At 34.7% G+C, this 22070-nt stretch overlaps 1 protein-coding gene across 1 annotated transcript in view; it reads left to right on the top strand.

Annotated features, from left to right (window-relative positions):
* Positions 1-19884, top strand: part of LOC141692385 (ABC transporter A family member 1) — a 31202-nt gene extending 11318 nt beyond the window's left edge. The window contains exons 14-40 of the mRNA XM_074497198.1: positions 1148-1254; positions 2120-2182; positions 2568-2654; positions 3389-3487; positions 3568-3752; positions 3840-3894; positions 4010-4081; positions 4233-4940; positions 5109-5287; positions 5517-5727; positions 7294-7377; positions 8581-8622; positions 8721-8817; positions 9681-9808; positions 9913-10017; positions 10462-10608; positions 11308-11574; positions 11662-11797; positions 12582-12661; positions 12761-12868; positions 14238-14388; positions 17558-17694; positions 17791-17865; positions 17944-18247; positions 18583-18716; positions 19440-19498; positions 19579-19884. Of these exons, the coding sequence (XP_074353299.1) occupies positions 1148-1254; positions 2120-2182; positions 2568-2654; positions 3389-3487; positions 3568-3752; positions 3840-3894; positions 4010-4081; positions 4233-4940; positions 5109-5287; positions 5517-5727; positions 7294-7377; positions 8581-8622; positions 8721-8817; positions 9681-9808; positions 9913-10017; positions 10462-10608; positions 11308-11574; positions 11662-11797; positions 12582-12661; positions 12761-12868; positions 14238-14388; positions 17558-17694; positions 17791-17865; positions 17944-18247; positions 18583-18716; positions 19440-19498; positions 19579-19663 (3905 nt within the window). The 3' untranslated portion in view covers positions 19664-19884. The remainder of the gene's footprint in view (positions 1-1147; positions 1255-2119; positions 2183-2567; positions 2655-3388; positions 3488-3567; positions 3753-3839; positions 3895-4009; positions 4082-4232; positions 4941-5108; positions 5288-5516; positions 5728-7293; positions 7378-8580; positions 8623-8720; positions 8818-9680; positions 9809-9912; positions 10018-10461; positions 10609-11307; positions 11575-11661; positions 11798-12581; positions 12662-12760; positions 12869-14237; positions 14389-17557; positions 17695-17790; positions 17866-17943; positions 18248-18582; positions 18717-19439; positions 19499-19578) is intronic.
* The last annotated feature ends 2186 nt before the right edge of the window (positions 19885-22070 follow it).

The following is a 22070-nucleotide window of genomic DNA, read 5'->3' as shown; positions in this document are numbered from 1 at the left end:
ACTTGGGAGTTGGAGGTGGGAGGCCATTTGTTTGGTAGAATTTGGTCAGTATATGCAATTGATTTTTTATATGGGAGATTTGTAGGTAGAATTTGGTCAGTAAATGTGTTGTTTTTCTAAAATGGGAGATTTTTAGTTCTAGGGAATCAACGCATCGTGATGATTCTTCTGATATGTTATACTTGTGTTCATTGCTTGACCCTGTTATCAGCATTTATAGTGGTATTATTTGTAACATTTAGGAAGTGGGGGGCCTGAAAAAGTGGCCTATTTCAGTATTAGTAAGTGTGGTGATACAATATCCTTGGCAGTGGTATGGGAAGGTAAGTGTTGATTGATATCATAAGTCTCTACATGGCCTGGAGCCTCTGATTACGCCTATATTGTCATGTTCAGTCTGGAAAATGGTTCACTACTGGGAACAAGTTTGCTGATACATGGTTATGCAGCTGGCCTTGAGTCATTATGCTCATCCTGTACTTGTATTTTATTCTGTTGTAATCAATAAAAATTAAGTACATAGAGGATGGTGGGATCGTTGTTGTTTTCAGCCGTGATAAAAATTTCATTATTTTATTTTTCGGGGCAGAATTTATCTTGAAATTTCCATTAAGTGTTTGTCTCGATACATTCTTCCTCCCCCATCCTTTTTAGTGTAATATAAAGAGTAATATGTAAAGAGAGTAATATGTAAAGAGGATGGTGGTAATACTAGAATTAATAAAGAGAGTAATGTAAAGAGTTATATGTAGATGATTTATTGACAGCCTCTTGGAAAGGCTTCTTTTTCCCATGGCCAACTGTCATCGCATTCTCTGATACCTTGCTCTCCTTGTCACACACATAAAAGAAATGTATGTAGTTATATCTTACTCTGTTCTCGAGATTAAACTGTTCTATTTATTGTACCGATATTACTTCAACTTGGACATAGACTAAATGCCTATTTTTTTTTTAAATTTTAGAAGCATGCACTTACTGAAAGTTAGTTAATTTACAGTTCAGAAAGGTTTCCACTAGTGTTTCTATTTGATGCTCTTTTCATATTTGTTTCTTTCAGTATGTTCAATCTACTTCTCTGTTTTTTGTTGTTCTTTTTGTTCCTTAATTTGGTGTATGTTAATTGATGGATGCTAAAATTTTGAAGGTCATAACGGTGCTGGTAAAAGCACAACAATATCCATGATTGTTGGCCTCCTTTCTCCCTCGTCTGGTGATGCTTTGGTATTGGGGAAGAATATCCTTACCGATATGGTAACTTCATTGCACTAATCTTTCTAGGTCCATGATAGCAGGAAGCTTATCCAACTATCGTAGTCTTTCGATTGCAACTAATCTAACTATTTTTACCTCTCTATCAATAAATATTAAGATGTAGCACCTTCAAAAATCTTAGTATAGTTGGATCATTATATTTTTGTACTGAATTTAATAGATAGTTTCTCAATGCATCACAATATTTTTTGGAGTGCTGTATTCGAGTAATTTCTACTAGTTGTGCCAGATCTGTTTTCTACGACTTCGTCTGAAGCGAACGCTATCTTATTAGCTGGTTACAACTAAATTTTAGTACTGTTTTGTTGAACTGCTTGTTTGATTGTGTTGTGGCTTTCGCTCTCGTTCCGAGCCTTGCTGTCGTCCTATTATTAGAAGTGAGGGTTTTCCTGCTCGTCTTTGGTGACAAAACTTGTCTCGTCCATCTCCCCGTCTGTGAAAAGCATTGGCATTCTAAGTATTTTACTCCCTTCCCGTCTTAGGAAAATGAACAGGAAAAAACCAAACATGCCTCCAAGTAGAGGGGTTGTTTCTGTGAGGACTCCTGCTTACGGAAATAGTCTTGGAAGTTTTAAAGTTCTTAAGTTTTTATAAAAATAACTGCTGCTGCTATTTCTGTAGGAAGTGTAGTATCATAGTTGTTAAGTGAATATACTATCCTGTGATTTGAGTTATAATATTTGTGTCCTTCTATAGTCTTAATTTATAGCTTATATAGCAGGCTGTTGCACACAGTCTTGATTAAATCTTATAACAGTTATCCTGTCGAATCTATTTTTTTTCCTGTCCTTTGTTGGTCGTGTTAATTTTGTGCACACTTCTGACCAATTTGTTTATCCTGCAGGATGAGATAAGGAAAAATTTGGGTGTGTGCCCTCAGTATGATATTCTTTTTCCAGAATTAACTGTAAGCTAATTTTTTCCGTTTAGATGTCTAATGATACGGCTTTTAATATTTTTCACTTTCCATCTTATAGTGGTGGCTTAAAGCTTCCTAGTCTTCCTTTGAAATATGATGCTTTGCTTGAATAGAATCTGAGTGATTTTATACCTGTTTATATATTTGTTTCTGAAAACTGAATGTATATGTACTATTTTATTTTTTAACTGTGTTCTTGGGTAATGAAGTGGTAGTTTTGTGCTGATTTTTACACATTTTCCTTGATTAGATTTGTAACGGAACATAATCTTGTTTTTCCTTTTGTTTAAGGGCTAGGCTGTTAGACCTTGTACTTGTAGTTCATGCAGTATTCTATAAAATGCCAAGCTTTGACTTTTTGTTGTACTGCCAGGTGAAAGAGCATCTGGAATTATTTGCCAATATTAAGGGTGTTCAAGCAGACTTGTTGGATAATGTTGTGAGTGGAATGGTCGATGAAGTTAGTTCCTGACACTTAGTATTATTACCTCTTCTTTAATGTGAGCTAAACATACAAGATATGTTTGATGGGTTTTCGTTGTTACTGTTATTTATATAGTTTTTCTTCAGTCGGGTTTAATTTATTTTATGTTGCCACTAGATTGTTGCTGATATGTTTTATATGCTAATGTATCGCTGAATGTTTATTTTTTTAAAGATGATTAGTGGTAGCAAGCTGAATTGATATCTGATTTAACAGATAAGAATTCATTACTAGTAGAAATTATATTACATGAAGCTATTCATGCTGTCAATATCTACCAGTAGAACAATACTCCCTTTTTAGGCTCAGGTTTTAAATCTCCCGAAATTCTTGAGGCAGTTTCATGTAAGAAAACCATGAATCATCAGTTTATTGATTTGCCGCAGCTTAAAAAAATTGCGTCCTAGTAAGAGGAAAGTATCTCGAGCATCATCACACCAGCACTTGATATCTTATACACAACAGGTCTTCAGAAACCTATCAAGTATTGAATAGAACTTGAAATCAGATAATTTGCTACATTGATTGTCCTAAAAAATGCTATCAGTTGTTCAAAGTAATATTTTGGTAACCTTTTAAGTTCTAATTGACCTTGATAACACTCAATAAGTTTGTGTCTTAAGGTTCCTGTTTCAAAAAATAGATCAAGAATGTATGTCTTGTTGCATTAATTGTTTGTTTTAGTGTGACGTACTGATAATGAACATTAGGTGGGATTGGCTGATAAACTTAATATTGTTGTGAGAGCTCTTTCTGGAGGTATGAAAAGAAAGTTGTCACTTGCAATTGCATTAATAGGAGATAGTAAGGTAAGCACTTTGTCAGAATCTCTTTATTACTTCTGTTAATTTTTACATATATATGTACATTAAAACGTACTCTTTTACAGATTATTGTTCTTGATGAACCTACTAGCGGAATGGATCCTTATTCAATGCGGATGACATGGCAATTAATCAAAAGAATAAAGAAAGGAAGAATTATACTACTGACTACACACTCCATGGATGAAGCTGATGTTCTAGGAGATCGAATAGCCATAATGGCAAACGGTTCTTTGAGATGCTGTGGAAGGTTATTTTTTAAGGGAAGAAATAATTGAGTTGAAAAGTAAAGATTTTCAACCATAATGTGAATAGAATATTTTTATCTTTTTTGCAGTTCCCTTTTCTTGAAGCATCAGTATGGGGTTGGTTATACTCTTACCATAGTGAAGGTCTGATTACTTCATAGTTCAATTTAATCGGCTTGTGACTTTCTCCATTAATATCGTCACTGATGATGACAAACAACTTGTATGTATATTAACTTTTTCATTATCTTTCTTGTAGACTGCACCTGATGCCTCTGTAGCCGCTAGTATTGTTTACCGCCATATACCGGCAGCTACATGTGTGAGCGAAGTATTGTTCTGATCTTGAATCTTGATTTTTTTTATTTGGTTAAAGGATAATGTGTTTTTCAAAGTAAAAGTATGGTCATTTATTTATACGCACAACTGTTATTAGTTCTGTCGGTACCTACTTCGATAATAAAGCTTTATTTGTATACTAGGTTGGAACGGAAATTTCCTTCAAGCTTCCTCTGTCATCCTCACATTGCTTTGAAAGCATGTTTAGGGAGATTGAACAGTGCACCAGAAGATCAGTTGGTAACTCACAAACAACAGATTGTGTAGACAAACAAATGTCCGGAATTGAGAGTTATGGAATTTCTGTAACAACTCTGGAAGAGGTATTCTTGAAGGTAGCAGGATGTGACTATGATGAAGCGGAGTGCCTGGAGGAGCGAAAGGAAATTGTTTTACCAGATTATACCGTTTCTCAAGCTTGTGATGATTATGTCCCTAAGAAAGGATTTTACTCCAGAATTTGTGGAAATTATATGAAAGTAGTTGGGTTTGTATTCATTTTATCACACACAGCTTGTAGTCTCTTTGTGGCTGCCATTCTCAGTTTCATAAGATTCTTAAGCATGCATTGCTGCTGTTCCTGTATGCTTACAAGGTCAACGTTCTGGAAACACTCTAAAGCTTTGCTTATAAAGAGGGCTCTATCAGCTCGTAGAGACCGGAAGACAATTGTTTTCCAACTGTTAATTCCTGCACTTTTCTTGTTTTTTGGTCTTCTATTTCTCAAGCTAAAGCCACATCCTGATCAACAGTCTGTTACATTGACAACTTCACACTTTAATCCTTTATTGAGCGGTGGTGGAGGCGGTGGTCCTATTCCGTTTGATTTATCCTGTCCGATTTCCCAAGAGGTTGCTTCTTATTATTAGAAAATCTTATCGTTAATACATATATCCAAAATTGTGTTGCATATACAGTAGTTGCATATTTTCATGTGAATTTTTAAAGCTCCCTATTATTTTTTAATGTGGGTTATCGCCATCATGATATCCTGTTAAACACTACATCTGATCATGCAGGTTGCAAAGTATGTAGAAGGTGGGTGGATACAGAAATTTGAAAAGACAGCATATAGATTCCCTGAATCAGAAAAGGTTCTAGCTGATGCAATCAAGGCAGCAGGAACAACATTAGGACCTGTCCTCTTAAATATGAGTGAATATTTGATGTCTAGCTTAAATCTGACCTATGAGTCAAGGTGTGCTGTCTCGACCTCAATGCTGCCTGTATAAATGATTGATGATGTGTTTTTTAAACTGATTAAAAATGAGGCCAACTTCTGCATTTGTGCCATTCTGTGCAGTTTAGCTTTAAATTGTGCTTAAAATGGTTCAACACCCTATACACTCCAAGTACACTTAAGTTCTGTTAGAGTCAGTTAATTACTTTGGTTTAGTGACTTGGATAATATGTTTTTCTGGTTGCAGATATGGAGCAATTGTAATGGATGATGTGTATGATGATGGAAGTCTTGGATACACAATTCTACACAACAGTACTTGTCAACATTCTGCGCCAACCTATATCAATTTAATGAACGCTGCAATCCTAAGGCTTGCCACCTCTCAAGAAAATATGACAATTCAAACACGTAATCATCCACTACCCATGACGGAAAGCCAGCGTGTCCAGCGTCATGTATGCTTCTCTCTACTGTCTACTTGTACTATTATGATATTCTTTCAACCAAATTTAATTTTTTTAGATTAAAGGTCTAAATGTGAAAACCTAACCTTTTCTTTTAATAAATTAGGCTCACTTTGTGGGGACAGTTGCACTCCCCCCCCCTCTCCCTTGCGCTTGCGTGCGAGCAATATTACTTACCTTTTTTACCTTTATCAAGTTAGCCAACTTGGTGTTTCATACAGGCAGTTTTGTATATTCTGCTAAAACGGTTTCTGTAAAATGGCCTAGAATTTGTACGTTCTAGAATGGTAGGAAGCATCTTTCTGATTCTGGATATTCTTAATGGGGACCTATGAGATTCATCAGTCTCTGAGCTTTTTCTATCATAATTGATATTTTTTGCTAGATGTGATTTGTAATGTTTGAAGTCAGCTGCGGTTTCCATGTATTATTAAATGCTCCTAGATTTCTGCATTGTGAATCTTAGTTCGGACACACAGAGAAGCCACTTGTAACTTCCCACATTCCACATAAGAAGTAGCTAAAAACCGACGTGTATTAAAAGTGCTAGTATATATGGATTGGACAGTGGTTTGTTGTCGAGTGATCTGGTATGCGGTGTGGTGACTGTAACAATTCCGCATATCTTAGATAATTACCTAAATGGAAACATTGAGTTGCCTTCGGTAGAAAGGTAAACAGAACATCAGTCTAAATGAATGGGAGCCAACTTCAAACAGTTACTTGATCTTTTGCAGCAAACCCGTGTCTTCTTTCAAAATCCAGATTCTCTTTTCGTTCTTTGTTTCTGTTATCTGCATTTTATACACTATTAAGTTGATCCAGATTCTCTTTCGTTCGTTGTTTCTGTTATCTGCATTATATACACTATTCAGTTGCGTCCTCGTGCCACATGAACTATGTGAGGTTGTTGTGGTTGATATGTACAGTCAAATATTTATGCCTCAAATAATTATATCTGACACTTCTTGAATTTGCCAAATTTCTTACACTGAAATTTGTTCAACATCAGTACTTGAGGGCCGTGTACCAAGTCCATGTAAAATAGGTCACCAGTAGATTACAATAAATTCAGATTTACCTACACCAGTAAATTCTTTTGTTTAGGTTAAATATCGGCATCGATATCTTGAGTTTTCATGTACTTCTATCATTATTATTTTTTGTAGACAAATTTTAACCAGAGAATTCAGGTGTCAATAGCTTCCGACTGTATGGCATACAAACTTGCAGGGTTATAGGCAATAAGAGACAAGTAAATAAGTACTCTAGAATCTAGATCAGTCCTGTACGCGGAGATTCCAGACGGTATTAGTATATCTCGTAACCATTGGTTTGGCTGTCTAGATAGTACCCAAAATTTGTTTCAGAGATACATTAATGAATCTATTGTACTAAATCGCGGAAACTTGTCCCATGTCCTTGTTGAATTCCTGGTTTTCCTCCCCCCTTTAGCTGCGATTGTATAATTATACTGTGTACCTTTTTATTAGTTGTAAACTATCTTCTTGATGTTATTTGATTTGCTTTTTAAATGAAGATTTCTTGATTTTTCAGGATTTGGATGCTTTCTCAGCTGCTATTATTGTTAATATTGCGTTCTCCTTCCTTCCAGCCTCATTTGCTGTTGCTATTGTTAAGGTATCTTCACTCTCTCCCGATAAACTGCAATAGAGAATTTGTGGAAGTATGCGTTGTATCATTTTGCCTATGTGCATGTCATCAATTCCAGATAAACTGTTGACTGTGATTTCTAATAGTCGCTTTACATATGTACTTCTGGGTTGTTTCATAGTTTAGTAAATATAAATATTTATTTTTATTGAACTACGAAATCAAAAAAATGATTGAGTTTGTTTTGATCCATTTTAGTTTCTTCTTGCACCATACGGTAGTATTTTTTTGTCAAGCATACAGGTGTAGATACTTGAAATCTTATACGATTGAGGTTTTTAAATGCTTTCCAATATTTGAAGATTGTGTCCCCATTTTCTTATAACTAATGTAATATTATCTTGTCATGTTAGTGAGATTTATCCAATATATCAGCTTCAGTTTTGACTTCTTATTAAATATTGCTTAATTGATTTATGTTTGTGGTAATAATAACACGTTAGGCTATAAATCTATGGACACTATTTATAAGCAAAAAGAATATATCATCTTCAATTTGAATTGGATACAAGGGTTAAATATAATGGCCACACTTATTAACTAGCCCCAGCCCCTTCCACAACCAATGCGGAACAAACCAATAATTTCCCCTATACACAACCGGGCCTGTGTCTTAATCTAGTGACTTCTTTTACACTTTCAAACCAAGGCATGAATAGGTCTCCTATAAATTTGCCTTGGTCTCAGTTAATTGGCTTCTGCATGAAGAATCTAGTCATGTAGGCTTTGGTACCATTACCAGGTTTTATCTCTGTCTCACCTGTTAAGCTAAAAAGTTTGCTCATTCCGAGGTGTTCTCATTATATCAGAACCCATCCCCTTCCACAACAGTGACATCCTGACAAGATCCTTATAAGTTCATTACAACCCTGGCTAAACATTTAGGACCTGGCGACCTGCTCATGTAGAAGAATAACCAAATATTACTGGAGGATAATCTATCAAAACTTTAAGTTCATGGATAAGATTTTAAGGATATAATTGTGAGGTAATTTATAATACAAAATTTATTTTAGTTTGATATTTAATAAAAAGATCCAGGTAAAAAATTGGTAAAATAGGTTTCCTGTGTGTGTATATATATGTGTGTGTGTGTGTGTATATATATACACACACCTTTTTGAAATATAATTTTGAGAAAACAGGTACTGAAGTATTAGTTTGATTCAGGAACGAGAAGTGAAAGCCAAGCATCAACAACTAATTAGTGGAGTATGTCTCTTCTCTTCTTCTTCTTCTTTCCTGAAAGTGGATGCACTATTATCTGTATCATCAAAATGTTTATTCATGAAGGTTTAATACATTTTTAGGTCTCAATATTGTCGTATTGGGTATCAACTTATGTATGGGACTTCATCAGCTTCTTGTTTCCTTCATCTTTTGCAGTGCTTCTTTTTTACATATTTGGTAAGTCATCAGATCCCAGTTGTGTGTAATCAATTCACGCAGCTTCTTTAGCGAAAGTAGTTGCCAACTAATACCTAAAAGCTGTTAATTATATATCAATATTAATTTCAGTATATAGGTACATATATAAGAATATTGTTCTGCTTTGTGGTGTGCTATTACAGACATCAGTTTAATTTGCATCTGTTTTGAGGTTGGTTACTAATTTTCTGGTTTTTTTTTTAACCCTTTTATGGTCAGATGCTAGTGCTTGTGTTGACACTTGATAGGGAGGTACACAGTCCTGAATAGCCTTTGCTAATATTATAATTTATATACAATTACTAATAGGATTAGAAATCGAAGTGGCCATTGTCTAATTGTCAATGCATCAAGTTTACCACCAACAAATATGGGCTCTCAAGTCTACCACTATACTATTAAAAAGTGCACTCGGTGTGTACTGTGATTGGCGGTACTCAAATTGAAATATTGGCGATTATACAGTTGCCGCTTTGATATTTAACCAAATACTAGTGTAAGTGTATAATAAATAAATTTATTCTAGAGTCTTCTGAATATTGGGCTTCCGAAGCCTTTTATAATGCTCCCAATTTGTCTCTTTGGCTTTTTTAATTGCTGTCCTGCATCATATGTTATAGTTCTCACATGTTTTTTTTAAGCCTCTTTCTTTAGTTATTATTTTTAATTAACAAATAGGATTTCCTTTTGCTATTGTAATTGCATACTGTAATTATGTAGTTCTTGTTGTAATTATCTAGATACTGATTTTTCGTGCTTTTATTATGCTCATAGCCTGTAACTTGTGTCGAAAAGCATTTTAAAATATTCCTGATTTAATTTTTTTTTGTATGGTTATTCAGGTTTGGAACAGTTTATTGGGAAATATTCTTTCTTACCCACTGTCATCATGCTCTTGGAATATGGACTAGCAATTTCATCATCAACATATTGTCTTACTTTTTTCTTTTCTGAACATAGCATGGCACAGGTACATCTGCTTCTTATTCCTTTTCCTAGCACGTAAAAGACCTTTTATACTATATTGGTCGTACTATTTACCTTTCAATACTAATAGATTCAACATATGTGCAGAACGTGGTTCTCTTGGTCCACTTCTTCTCTGGAATTATTCTGATGGTTATATCTTTCATAATGGGGGTTATACAGACTACTGCAAGTGCTAATTCTTTTCTTAAGGTTAAAAACTGTTTGTTTAATTTATACATTTCTCACTTCATCAACTTTATATTCATATCAGAATATTAGCCTAGTGTTGAAGATTTCAATTTCAAGAAATTGTATATGCTGAGCATAATTTATGTTTAAAACTGAAAGCACATTTGGTATTGGAATCTCTTTCTGTCAAACTTCCTCAATATAATATCTTGTCCAAGCTGTCTTTTTATCAAACTTTCTCAATATAATATCTTGTCCAAGCACTATATAATGTATAATAAGACGACTACTGAAATTTTTTAATAGTATTATATGTCCAATAAGAATATAATTTTAACTGATCCTCGTACTTACTCCTTGTGAACAGTATTTTTTAGATTGTATTTTTTGCTTTAATAATTTTCATGCATATGTGCTTGCTATATAGTTTATATCACTTCTGAGCTTTCAACAATCATTTTTCAGAATTTCTTCAGATTATCACCAGGATTTTGCTTTGCTGACGGACTAGCTTCCCTAGCCCTTCTGCGCCAAGATGTGAAAAATGAAACTGGTGCCGGTGTTTTTGATTGGAATGTTACCGGGGCCTCTATTTGTTATCTGGCTGCAGAGGTGCTTCTCTTAGTCCTGGGAAATCATAAAATCATACGCTCTTATGTCCTAGTTATTCCTTGCTACCTCTATACAAGTATAAATCTTGTTTGGTAGCAAATAATACAGTGGCGTGCTACAGCTATAATTAACCTTTCAGATTAGGCAAGAACCTTAAAGAGGCCTTGAGAATCAATGTTTATGACTGAACTATTACATTAAATTTTAATTACCGTAAGTTTTAAGATAAACCAAGCAAATGAAAAGTATGCACCTTCAATTATTGGAGTGAAGTTTTAGGGAAAACAATATACTATGGACCTTGACAAACAACTTGCTAAAGTAGAGAACTTGGTTTCTCGGGGCAGAAAATCTCCATGTAGAAGCAGTATGCGTTCAGAATTTTATTTTCTTTAGGATGGGGGATTATTTGTTAACTATAAAAAGAATGCAACTTCAAGAACCGTTAACTTGTCTTCTTTTTCTGCATCACCTTTTCTGAACCATCAACTTATCTTCTTCTTTCTTATCTTTTTTGCCATATTGTCAAATTATTTGTGTTAGGATATTTTTTACATGGTGATAAACTTAGCTTCTTAATTATTTCTTGTCTTTTTTGACATATTGTCAAATATTCGTGTTTGGATATTTTTTACATGGTGATACTTTGAAAATTGGAAAACTAGATTTAATAACTATCGTCATTTCAACTTGTGATAGGGAATAATTTACTTCCTTTTAACTCTTGGGTTTGAACTGTTACCACCTCAAAAAGTAAGTTTATTTGCCGAGGAGTGTTGCAAAAGTATAGAGAGATTATGGCGTCCAACTCTCCAACCTCATTCAGAGCCTCTTCTACGCTCGTCTTCCGAGAATGTTAATCTCGACTTTGACCTTCACGAAGATACAGATGTCCAATCAGAAAGGAATAGGGTACTATCAGGATCAGTTGATAAAGCGATTTTGTACCTTCGTAATCTTCGCAAGGTACTTTTTGGCAAATTAAAATTTCTCTGCATTTATCTAATTCTTCGAAACAATCTGAAGTGCTAAATAGTTTATCACCCTTTTCAGGTGTATCCTGGAGGGAGGCATCGTGGAGCAAAAGTTGCAGTCCATTCATTGACATTTGCAGTTCAAGAAGGGGAATGTTTTGGCTTTTTAGGAACTAATGGGGCAGGGAAGACTACAACCCTGTCAATGCTGTCTGGTATATGATACATTTCATGTTCAACTTGTTATACGAATCGAATTACATATTGTTAAATACGGCAAATTATATCCCTTCTTTCTGTCAGTCTGCAGTCGCACATCTTTAGCATCCTGGCATCTCTGGTGATGTCATCATTATAAATTATATAATTTAAAACATTGCTCGATACCATTTAATTCAACAGCGGTTTAATCCTAATAGAATTGTCCAGTGCTTGGAATCATGATGTAGGTTGACTCTTTTGCAGAAAAGTGAGTCGAGGAAAGCTTTCCATCTTCTTACTTTTCCTTATTTTTATTCCGGTGTACTTTTTATTTTTTTATGGTCCAAGGCTTTTTTTTTTGAGGGGGGGGGGGCATAGAACCTGATTCTAACATACAAGGTCAGACCAGTTACCAGTAGATTATTGGAAATTTTCACTACATTATTATATTTCTTCTTTGTCAAGACCATTCATGGAATGATCTCTGTAGATCTTGTTAAAAGGATGAGAAGAAGCTATAACTTATCAGTACGGAAGCCTCCTGCTCTGTTAGAGATTTACATAAATATGAGCCAATTAAAAATACTGAAGTGTGGTCATCCTTTGCTAGTTTGTAGTATCATAGAAGATTTTTTCCAAATTCCTGCACAAAAGAGGACAGGACCATTCTCTTTCTTGTTCTCGTTGCGTTAGAAAATTATCTGTGTTGTCTGGATCTTTGTCTTCTCTGCTCTAGGGCTGTATTGCTAATGAATGACCATTTAATATCTTTCTGTTTGTTTTAATTATCAAATGCAGGCGAGGAATGTCCAACTGATGGAACGGCATATATCTTTGGCACTGACATTCGGATGAACCCCAAAGCAGCTCGTCGGCATGTGCGTAAATTTATCTCTTGAATTTTGGTGAAATATATATTCATATAATATATGATATATCTCCACTACTATATCATATGAAAATGGCTTATATTTCAGATCGGATATTGCCCTCAGTTTGATGCTTTGCTCGAATTTTTGACTGTCCAAGAACATCTTGAGCTTTACGCTAGAATAAAAGGGGTCCCAGATTATGATCTGGCAGATGTATGTCTTTCTTGAACATTTGTCACTTTTTTTTACAAACTACTAAGCATATACAATCATCCAATGGAAAATTTTCAAAAAATAAATATTTAAAATTGTTAAACTGGGCACCGTGCTGTAATACATATACACTGACATAAGAATGCAGGCAGGTACAAGTTAAATCCTGGTTCTGAAGTTCCTACTTGACTTAACATACCACCAAATTGGCATAACCTTGTAAAACATCAAAGCTTACTTAAGCATGTATTGATTTTCAGTCTCACAAAAATATTATAGTTCAGTGAAAAACAAAGTGAGATTTGAGAAGAATCAGTACAAGTTCTCTTTATAAACCCTCAAAACTGACAAAAAAAAGCAGTGTCTACTAGCTGTCTTTACGCCTCACCTACAGCCAACAAACAAAATCAATGGCGATAAATTTCTATCTGTCTTAACCTTTACAACTTGAAAACATGCAAATATTGGTCTCTTACAGTTGAAGTAAAAAATCATGTACATTTATAAGGTGCTCGGACAGTGTCAGACCATTCTTTTCCTTTCGAAGATATGTCTATAGATAATTAGAATAATTATACAACTATAAGGAAGGATCACGTGAAAAAGGAGAGGTATTAGATTCAGATGACTATTTAAAACTGTTGACTAGTGTCATGTAAGGTGGAAGGCGGTGATGAATTTAATTGTTTGAAGGTTTTAAGAACTGTGTCATTACTACTGCTGAGAAAGAGTGTCTCCGACTCTGATCCTCTAAATCATTTACGAAAGAACAGCAGGAGCTCCATTGTACATTAAAATCCATTTCATGTGATTGAAGGTGTTCATGATATCCAGTTTTTCAGCCTTCAGCACAGCAAAAATTCAATTTGTACACAATAAATTATCTCATTTTACATTTTAGCCACAAGTACCTGAGATGGAATTATATACCTACAAACACCCCTGGTTGTAGGGTCTGAAGTGTTTAAATTCATTAGCTTCTAAAGAACAACAATAACAGCGACAAAGTTATGCATGTTAATGTTTAAATATCCGTACTTTGAGAAAATTATAACCTGGCTAATAACTATTGGAACCATCTTCAAACTTAACGCTGCTAGCACGGTGCCCTAATGCTTATTTTGATAGTCCGAGTTCACAGTCTAACCAGTGGCAAAATGCAAGACTTTTATACTTTGTATGGTAAACTATTCTCGAGGAATCAGGCATGCTTCGGCTTAAGTATTTATAAATGGTAGTTGATGCATGGATACTTATATGAAAAAAAGGATGACGTCAATCTATAGAAGAAGCCCTAAATACTAAATTACATTGTAGAAATATATATACTTGTGAATTGTTAAACCAATTCCATTGGTACCTATTTCAGGTTGTTATGGACAAATTACTGGAGTTTGACTTGTTAAAACAATCTAATAAGCCATCTTTTGCCCTTAGTGGGGGTAACAAAAGGAAATTATCTGTTGCGATTGCTATGATTGGAGATCCTCCTGTAGTATTTCTTGATGAGCCATCTACAGGTAATTATGCTTCTCCAACTTCCAAATTTCAAGTAATCATATATCTCATTTTTCTTTTTATTTCTTGTTTGTCTTCTAAGAGACGAAATTACATGATATTCTGAATGCTATTTGGCTCGTGTACATGTTAAGCCCATCGGTCAACAATCCACACGTCTATCTTAATATATTCCAATACAGAGTTTATTATTTCATTATACGTACATGATATATAATGTTAGTTTCTGCTAGATAAGCTATTAAAAATCTTGGTGGAATCCTTAGTTCCTTTTAGTCTTCTAAATAAAAGATAATATTGCATTGTGGCAAGCTTTTTGTATTTTTTAAGTCGGTTGCTTTGGCCCAGTAGACTTAGTCCCTTGCACTTATTTCACATTCGGGATAGACCCAGTTTTATGATTGGACTGGTGATTGGACCCGGGTTGTACCACAGTACATGCCACCCTTTACGAAGTATAAATTTTGAAAGAAAATGAATCCTAATTTTCAACCATTTTGTTTGAAACGTTTAGTTGAAACATTTTTCAAAAATATTAACTTTTTGTTGGTTCACATTGAAACATTAGAGTGAATACAGAACTAGAATTTAAACTTGACGGATTGAAAGGTATATGTTAGCTTAACCTTATTTAATGCAGGACAGATATTAAAACGGGTAAAAAGGATAGATGTTTGTGGATTAACCGCAAAAAACCCACGCCTAAGGTGATCCAACAGAAGAATTACTATCCCTAGGGTTTATCAACCGCAGAAGAGATGTTTGTTAAGATCGCAACCCATCACAATAGAGAAACAATTCTCAATTCAATAATAATCAGTAAATTCTATTCGTATAATAAAATATTACATCAGCTTATACAGGGGTAGTAAAACCCTAAACTTAGTGATCAAGTAACAATCTTCTAATAAAGAAAACAAATCCTTTCTTATTTTCTATCATAATCTAGAATATTCCTACACATATATAATATAATATTGAACCAAATAACATTAAGTCTAATCCTAAGTAATAACATAAAATATAAACAAACTAATATTTTAATTCTTCGTTTGACATCATTCTCCTCGCCTTTGAAAAAAACTCATCCACGAGTTTTATAATATTTGAGAATCAACAAAGTGATGACTTGTCATAGCACTTGAAGACATCTAATTCCAACTCCATGAGCAAGATCTTCGGAAACAACGCGCACAAAATAAAAAAAATTGATGTGTTAGTCGCTGCCAATATCTTGTCAAGGCCTAGAAAATCAACATATTTAACCTTGACGAAGTTGTTCTCGTGGTTTACAACTTCTTCACTTTTAACAACCTTATATACCGCTTCTTTTTCAATGTTATCACACTGAAATTTCAGAATGTCAACATCTGAATTTTCTTCAAGAAATAAGACACGATCACTATTTTCCTTGATATCAAAGTGTGGTTGAATAGGCTCTATTGAATCTTTTCCCCCATCAACAACTTCGTGTTTCATGTTCCTTTCACCATCAGGCTGATGTTGAGGCAGAGATGGGGGTCGTACATGTGGAGGATTATGTTGTATGCTTTATCCATAATTTCTTCGAGTGTTGCTCGCACATCTTGCATTTGAAAATCCAAATCATCAATTTTTTTCTCCAGATTTCTTAATCTCAGGTTGTTTTGCTCAAGATACGTCCATAAAAGATTGTTTACCTCGCTAGCAGGAACCATTATGTCAAAATAAGAATTCAGGGGCTGTTTTGCAAGTTTTGGAATAATCAGGGACTGTCTGGTGGCTGTCGGCGGCTTGATGGTGGCTGTCGGCGGCTTGATGGCGGCTGCCGGCGGCCTGATGGCGGCTGCCGGCGGCCTGATGGCGGCTGCCGGCAGCTGCTGAGCAGTTTCTGGTAGCTGCTTGGGACTGTTGGTAGATTTTTTTTTCTTTTTTTTAGGGAAGGTGTTTAATAAAAGGTTTGTGAAGGAACAGTGGCTCTTGATACCACTTGATGCAGGACAGATATTAAAACGGGTAAAAAGGATAGATGTTTGTGGATTAACCGCAGAAAACCCACGCCTAAAGTGATCCAACCGAAGAAGAATCACTATCCCTAGGGTTTCTCAACCGCAGAAGAGATGTTTGTTAGGATCGCAACCCAAACGATTCTCAATTCAATAATAATCAATAAATTCTATTCCTATAATAAAAGATTACATCAGCTTATACATGGGTAGTAAAACCTTAAACTTAGTGATCAAGTAACAATCTTCTAATAAAGGAAACAAATCCTTTCTTATTTTCTATCATAATCTAGAATATTCCTACACATATATAATATAATATTAAACCAAATAACATTAAGGGTGTGTTTGGTATTGCTGTTGCAGACAGCAACAGCAGCTTTTCGCTGAAAAACAGTTAAAAAACTGTTTGGTAAAATTTAAAAGCTGCTTTTCTGAAAAGTGCTTTTGGCTTAAAAGCTGCTGTTATAGAAAGCAAGTCCCCCCATGCTTTTAGAAAAAGCTGATTTTCAGCTGTTGCGGGAAGCTGATGCTGATTTCACCATCAAACCTTACCAAAAGCATCATTATTTTTAATTTTTTGCATCAAAACATATACGAATCAAAAAAATTACCAAACAGTCATCTGATTTTTACAACAACACTTTTTCCAGCAGCACTTTTTCTAACAGCACAGCAATTTTTAACAGCAATCCCAAATAGAGCCTAAGTCTAATCTTAAGTAATAACATAAAATATAAACAAACTAATATTTTAATTCTTCGCTTGACGTCATTATTGTAGAGAGGAAACGTAAGTGAAAATAAATATACATCATGCAAGCGAAGCCTTGTAATTGCATGTAACTCATCTTATATCATAATGCATCATATCCTGCCAGCAATGAGCATGCATAATGGAATAGATGCGCAGTACAATATCCGGGTTGAGTTCTTTATGTTTGATAGTGCAAAACTTGGGCCTATGAATTCGTACAGAACAGTGATGTTAGGCCTGATAGGATGAACACAAAGTTTTGCTTAGAACAACTTTCGTGTTGATCTGCTATCTGGGTTCCTCAGGGAATAGATCAACTGCTTCACAATTTATATACTATTTGTACAATGTCACTCCAGTTGAAAATAAACTGGTCAATGTTCTTCATTTATAACTCATATGAAAAGCTTGGTTTATCAACCATAACTAGGTATGGATCCCATTGCCAAACGGTTTATGTGGGAGGTTATATCTCGATTATCAACCAGACAAGGAAAAACAGCTGTTATCCTGACTACTCACAGCATGAATGAAGCTCAAGCACTCTGCACCAGGATTGGAATAATGGTACGGGCTCACTTGTACTAATTGATCATGCAGGTGAAATGCTTAGTGTAATCTAATCGATCTGTTTTTTGTTCTTTGTTGGCATTATATTTCAAGGTTGGAGGTCGGCTAAGATGCATTGGGAGTTCCCAACATCTAAAAACGCGTTTTGGAAATCATCTTGAGCTGGAGGTAATTTAATGCTGGTACCACAATATTCATATTTTTTACATCTATATTGTACAGTGACCCTCTTAATCGTCTCCTTAGGTCAAGCCTACTGACGTTATCCCTACAGAGTTGGAGTATATGTGTCAAATTATCCAAGAAAAGCTCTTTGACCTTCCTTCTCAGAGAAGGGGCATACTAGGCGAACTTGAGATCTGCATTGGGGGTAGTGACTCTTTACCATCAGAAAATGCATCAGTTGCTGAAATTAGATTATCAGCAGCAATGATGGTGACAATTGGACACTGGCTTGGTAATGAAGATAGGATACAAACACTTCTATCTTCAAGTTGTGGTTCTGATGAAATTTCTGATGAGCAATTAACGGAGCAGTTAGCTCGTGATGGTATTGTTAAATTTTTTATTCTCTCTCTTGCGGCAGTGTTGGTTGCTTAGATTGTTCAATTTAATTTAGAAATGTATAACACTTCAGTTGGTTGTGTGAACCAATGATAGATTTTAACCTTAATTTTGTTTGAGTCTAGGAACAATTTAATATATCCTAATTTCCAATTTTGGATCCTTGAGCTTCCATGGAAAGTAAATTTCACTCTGAACATACACATACATACCCTAAACTTTTAGTATCTTTCTTTCCTATATTACTTTGTCCATTATTGCAGTTTTTTATTTTTATACTTACAGAAGTCTACTATTAATTTGTTGTTGATATTCTTATAGGTGGTATCCCGTTGCCAATCTTTTCTGAGTGGTGGTTGACCAAAGAAAAGTTCTCAGTAATAAACTCATTTCTTCTGTCTTCATTTCCTGGTTCAACTTTTCAAGGTTGCAATGGTTTAAGTATTAAATATCAGGTAATTTTTACCAGGCTTTCTTAGGTATCTCAATTTTGTATTACTGTTTCCTATATATTTTAAGGCCCCCCCCATAATGCTCTATATAGAAATGTGGGAGGATAATTTATTGCGCATTATATGAAGACATAGTGGGAAACTTATTTAAAGTAGTTGACACAGTCTCACATTTATCTGATGAAATTCGAGTTGAGAATTAAGATCTCAATGGCAAATAGCTGTAAGGTTGTTTGGGTATTGCTCTATCTAGCTAAAAATTTCTTCAGGTTCTTCGTAACCTGTATTATATCTTCATTTATATAAAAAGAAATCCTATTACGATCCTTTAGTAAGGTTTTACCACAGAAGAAGTCTGATTTAGATTCTGTATACACCAAGGGATTACCTGATTGTCTCTCCGGGGCTTCTAGAAAGCCAAATAAGAATTTACTTTTGGAAAATTTTCAAATATGCTTTTATTTAGAATGTGGTGGTTCCTCTTTTGAGGGGTAGCAAGAACCATTTTGATGGACAATTATTAAAAAGACGCTATGGAGCCAATAATATTTGTCACAATGAATTATCTTTGTGGAAAGGAATCTCAAGTCCCAGTTATCATTCGTTAACTTGAAAATGTGCAAGCCAAGTAGAATAACAGTCAAGAATTACAACAGCGTGTATGCCTATGTTTTCCTGTCATTTCCTATATGAGCTATGTAAACCTGTTCATGGAAATTACTGCAGTTACCGCATGGAGAAGATCTTTTGATTGCTGATGTTTTTGGACACATAGAACGGAACAGGTGGAAACTCTTGACTTCTAATTTGATTATATCCTTTTATTTGTTTGTAGTACTAATGTATGATGTGAATCTGTTTGCAGGAATCGGTTGGGCATTGCAGACTACAGTATCAGTCAGTCAACACTTGAAACAATTTTCAATCATTTTGCAGCAAATTCAAACTGACTAAATGTGATCCTCAATTAATGTTCAAGAACATCTTTTTTCTCCCTGAATACTTGACTGTGTCTCTTTGTATATAAAACACAAAGTTCATTCTTTTGTGCAATGTCTGGAAGACAAGCCTTGCCTCTTGGAAATGTTGGGTTTGTGTGATTCTGAAGCTTTGCCTCTGGTTATTTGCTAGAAGTAGGTAAAAGGTTTCAAATACTGAGCTAGGTCTGTGATTTATGTTCAAATTAATCAAGTCAAATTCAAATCGACTAGGATTGAAGTGGAAATGAGGTTCAAGTAAATGAAAATGTGTGACATAGTATAATTCTTAAGAATGTGGTTCAAGTCTAATTAAAAAAATGTTCAAAAAAGTGCAAAAATGAACAAGTGTTCGAGTATCATGATTGATCTGTTTCTGCAAAGTTCGGAGAACTTGCCAACACGTCCCAGCGGAAAAAATATATGGCCCATTAGTGGATAATTATATTGACAGATGTGAGACATATTGTGCATATCCTATTAATCACAGGACTTGGCTCAGTTTATATGAAAAGAACCGCGTGTCCTCGAACTACAGGTCATTTTTGGTTAAGATCCTTGAAGTGTATTTTAATTTTTCAGAAATTTGAGTGGCGTACCTATATCAGAATTTGACCAACGCCGGTTAATTAATTAGGATTTTTCAACTACTTGAATTTGAGGATTTTTGAGGATATGGAAAGGTTACGAAGATACCTATTGAGGTTTCGATTGCGTAGGATGGCCGAATTGATGGTTAAAAATTATGGCCATTTTCTGGTCGCTATGACAGAACTACCATATTGGCCATCCTCCGTAAGCAAAATCTACATGAATTTCTTCGTTTTGACATCCTGAAGCTTCCGACACATTTAACTTCATCAATCCACGAACGAACCTAAAATTCCCAAATTCAAAAAATTAAAGAACCCTAATTGATTAATGATCGTTAGTCAAAATTAAACAGAAGGATAGGATGCAAATTAATTAGATTAAACCCTAATCTCTCCCTCCCTCGCAGTCAGCACCCATTTTTTGTTGTCCTTTCACAAGTTAATCCAGGGCTTTTACTGATTTTTTTCCAGTGAAAAATCCAAATCCCCTTATTTTTCTTTCGTCTTCGTTAATTTTCTTTCAATAGAACTTATTTTGTGGGTGTTTGTGTGTATCTTCTTTTGAAGTGTTTGTCATGTCTCTTTTTTTGGGGTGTTTTGTTATGTCTTTGTTTGATTATATTTGGGTTTATTTGGTATTGAATCCGTTGATAATGATTTTATTGATGTTTTTGGGATTCGAAAAGTCATCATCGAATCTAGGGTGGTGCTGATTATTGCAAAAGTTCACCTTACAAACCAAAGATAGTTCACCTTTTGGGGGCTTACACTTTCGATATGTTTATATCTGGTATCCGGCAGGTAGATAGTTGAGGTTACGCTCATCCAATCTCGGCTCATGCGTTTGAGATTTCTGAATACTGAGTTAACAATGATTGTTATGGGATAAGGTCAATTGCGATGTTGTTTAAAGGATGTGGGCAGTGGCGGACGCAGAAATAATATTTAGGGGGGTCCAAATTTTTTTTGCTAGATATTAATACCGTTCTTAATTCAAAAACTCATTAATTTTTACTGAAGTTTATAGTTTAGTCTAGATAATTTTAATCACATTCGTACTCTCGTTAAAAAAACATAACACCATCTCATCTTCATTTCATTTTTTGTGATTTAAAAAATAGTAACTAAATTTAAAAAGAAGTAAAAATATGGAGTAGAGAGGAATTGAACCATCGTATAGGTTGTAATAGACACATTTCCTAACCAACTGATCTGCAAGAACAATGCATACAAACTACTAACTAGCTAAAATATATACAAATTTCGGGGGGGGCAAGGACCCCTCTGGACCCCCGGATCCGCCTTTGGATGTGGGTGCAGTTCAGATTGCCTGGGATGTCATTGAATTTGTTTTTAACTTCAATAATTTTTAAATTCTATTTATTAAACAATCACGAAGCAAACGAGAAATGGACCAAAATGTCACTTTGAGGTGTAAAATGGTCCAAAATGTCAATTCCAAAAATTATGACCCTAAATGTCAATTCACCACGTTATATGCGTTTGGAAAACAACCCAAAACATTATACGATGTAGCGTTTTGTTTTTTTTCTTTTTAAAGGCCATCATGTTGCTTCATGTAATGTTATGCTATTTTTTATTTTTTCCCCTTATTTTGAGCTTCTTTTGGTGTATTGTCCGGAAATACCACTTACTGTTACGTGTTTTATATTTATTTTTTATTTAATGTTTTTAAAAGTTAAAAGTATAGCATAATTTAGCAAATTTTAACATTTTAGGGCTCACAAATCCCCTTTTGAGTTTTAGAAATACTAAAAAAATAAATT

This window comes from Apium graveolens, chromosome 10 (assembly GCF_009905375.1).
Source record: "Apium graveolens cultivar Ventura chromosome 10, ASM990537v1, whole genome shotgun sequence".
In the NCBI taxonomy this organism is placed as follows: Eukaryota; Viridiplantae; Streptophyta; class Magnoliopsida; order Apiales; family Apiaceae; genus Apium; species Apium graveolens.
This window is presented reverse-complemented; position numbering and strand designations above follow the sequence as displayed.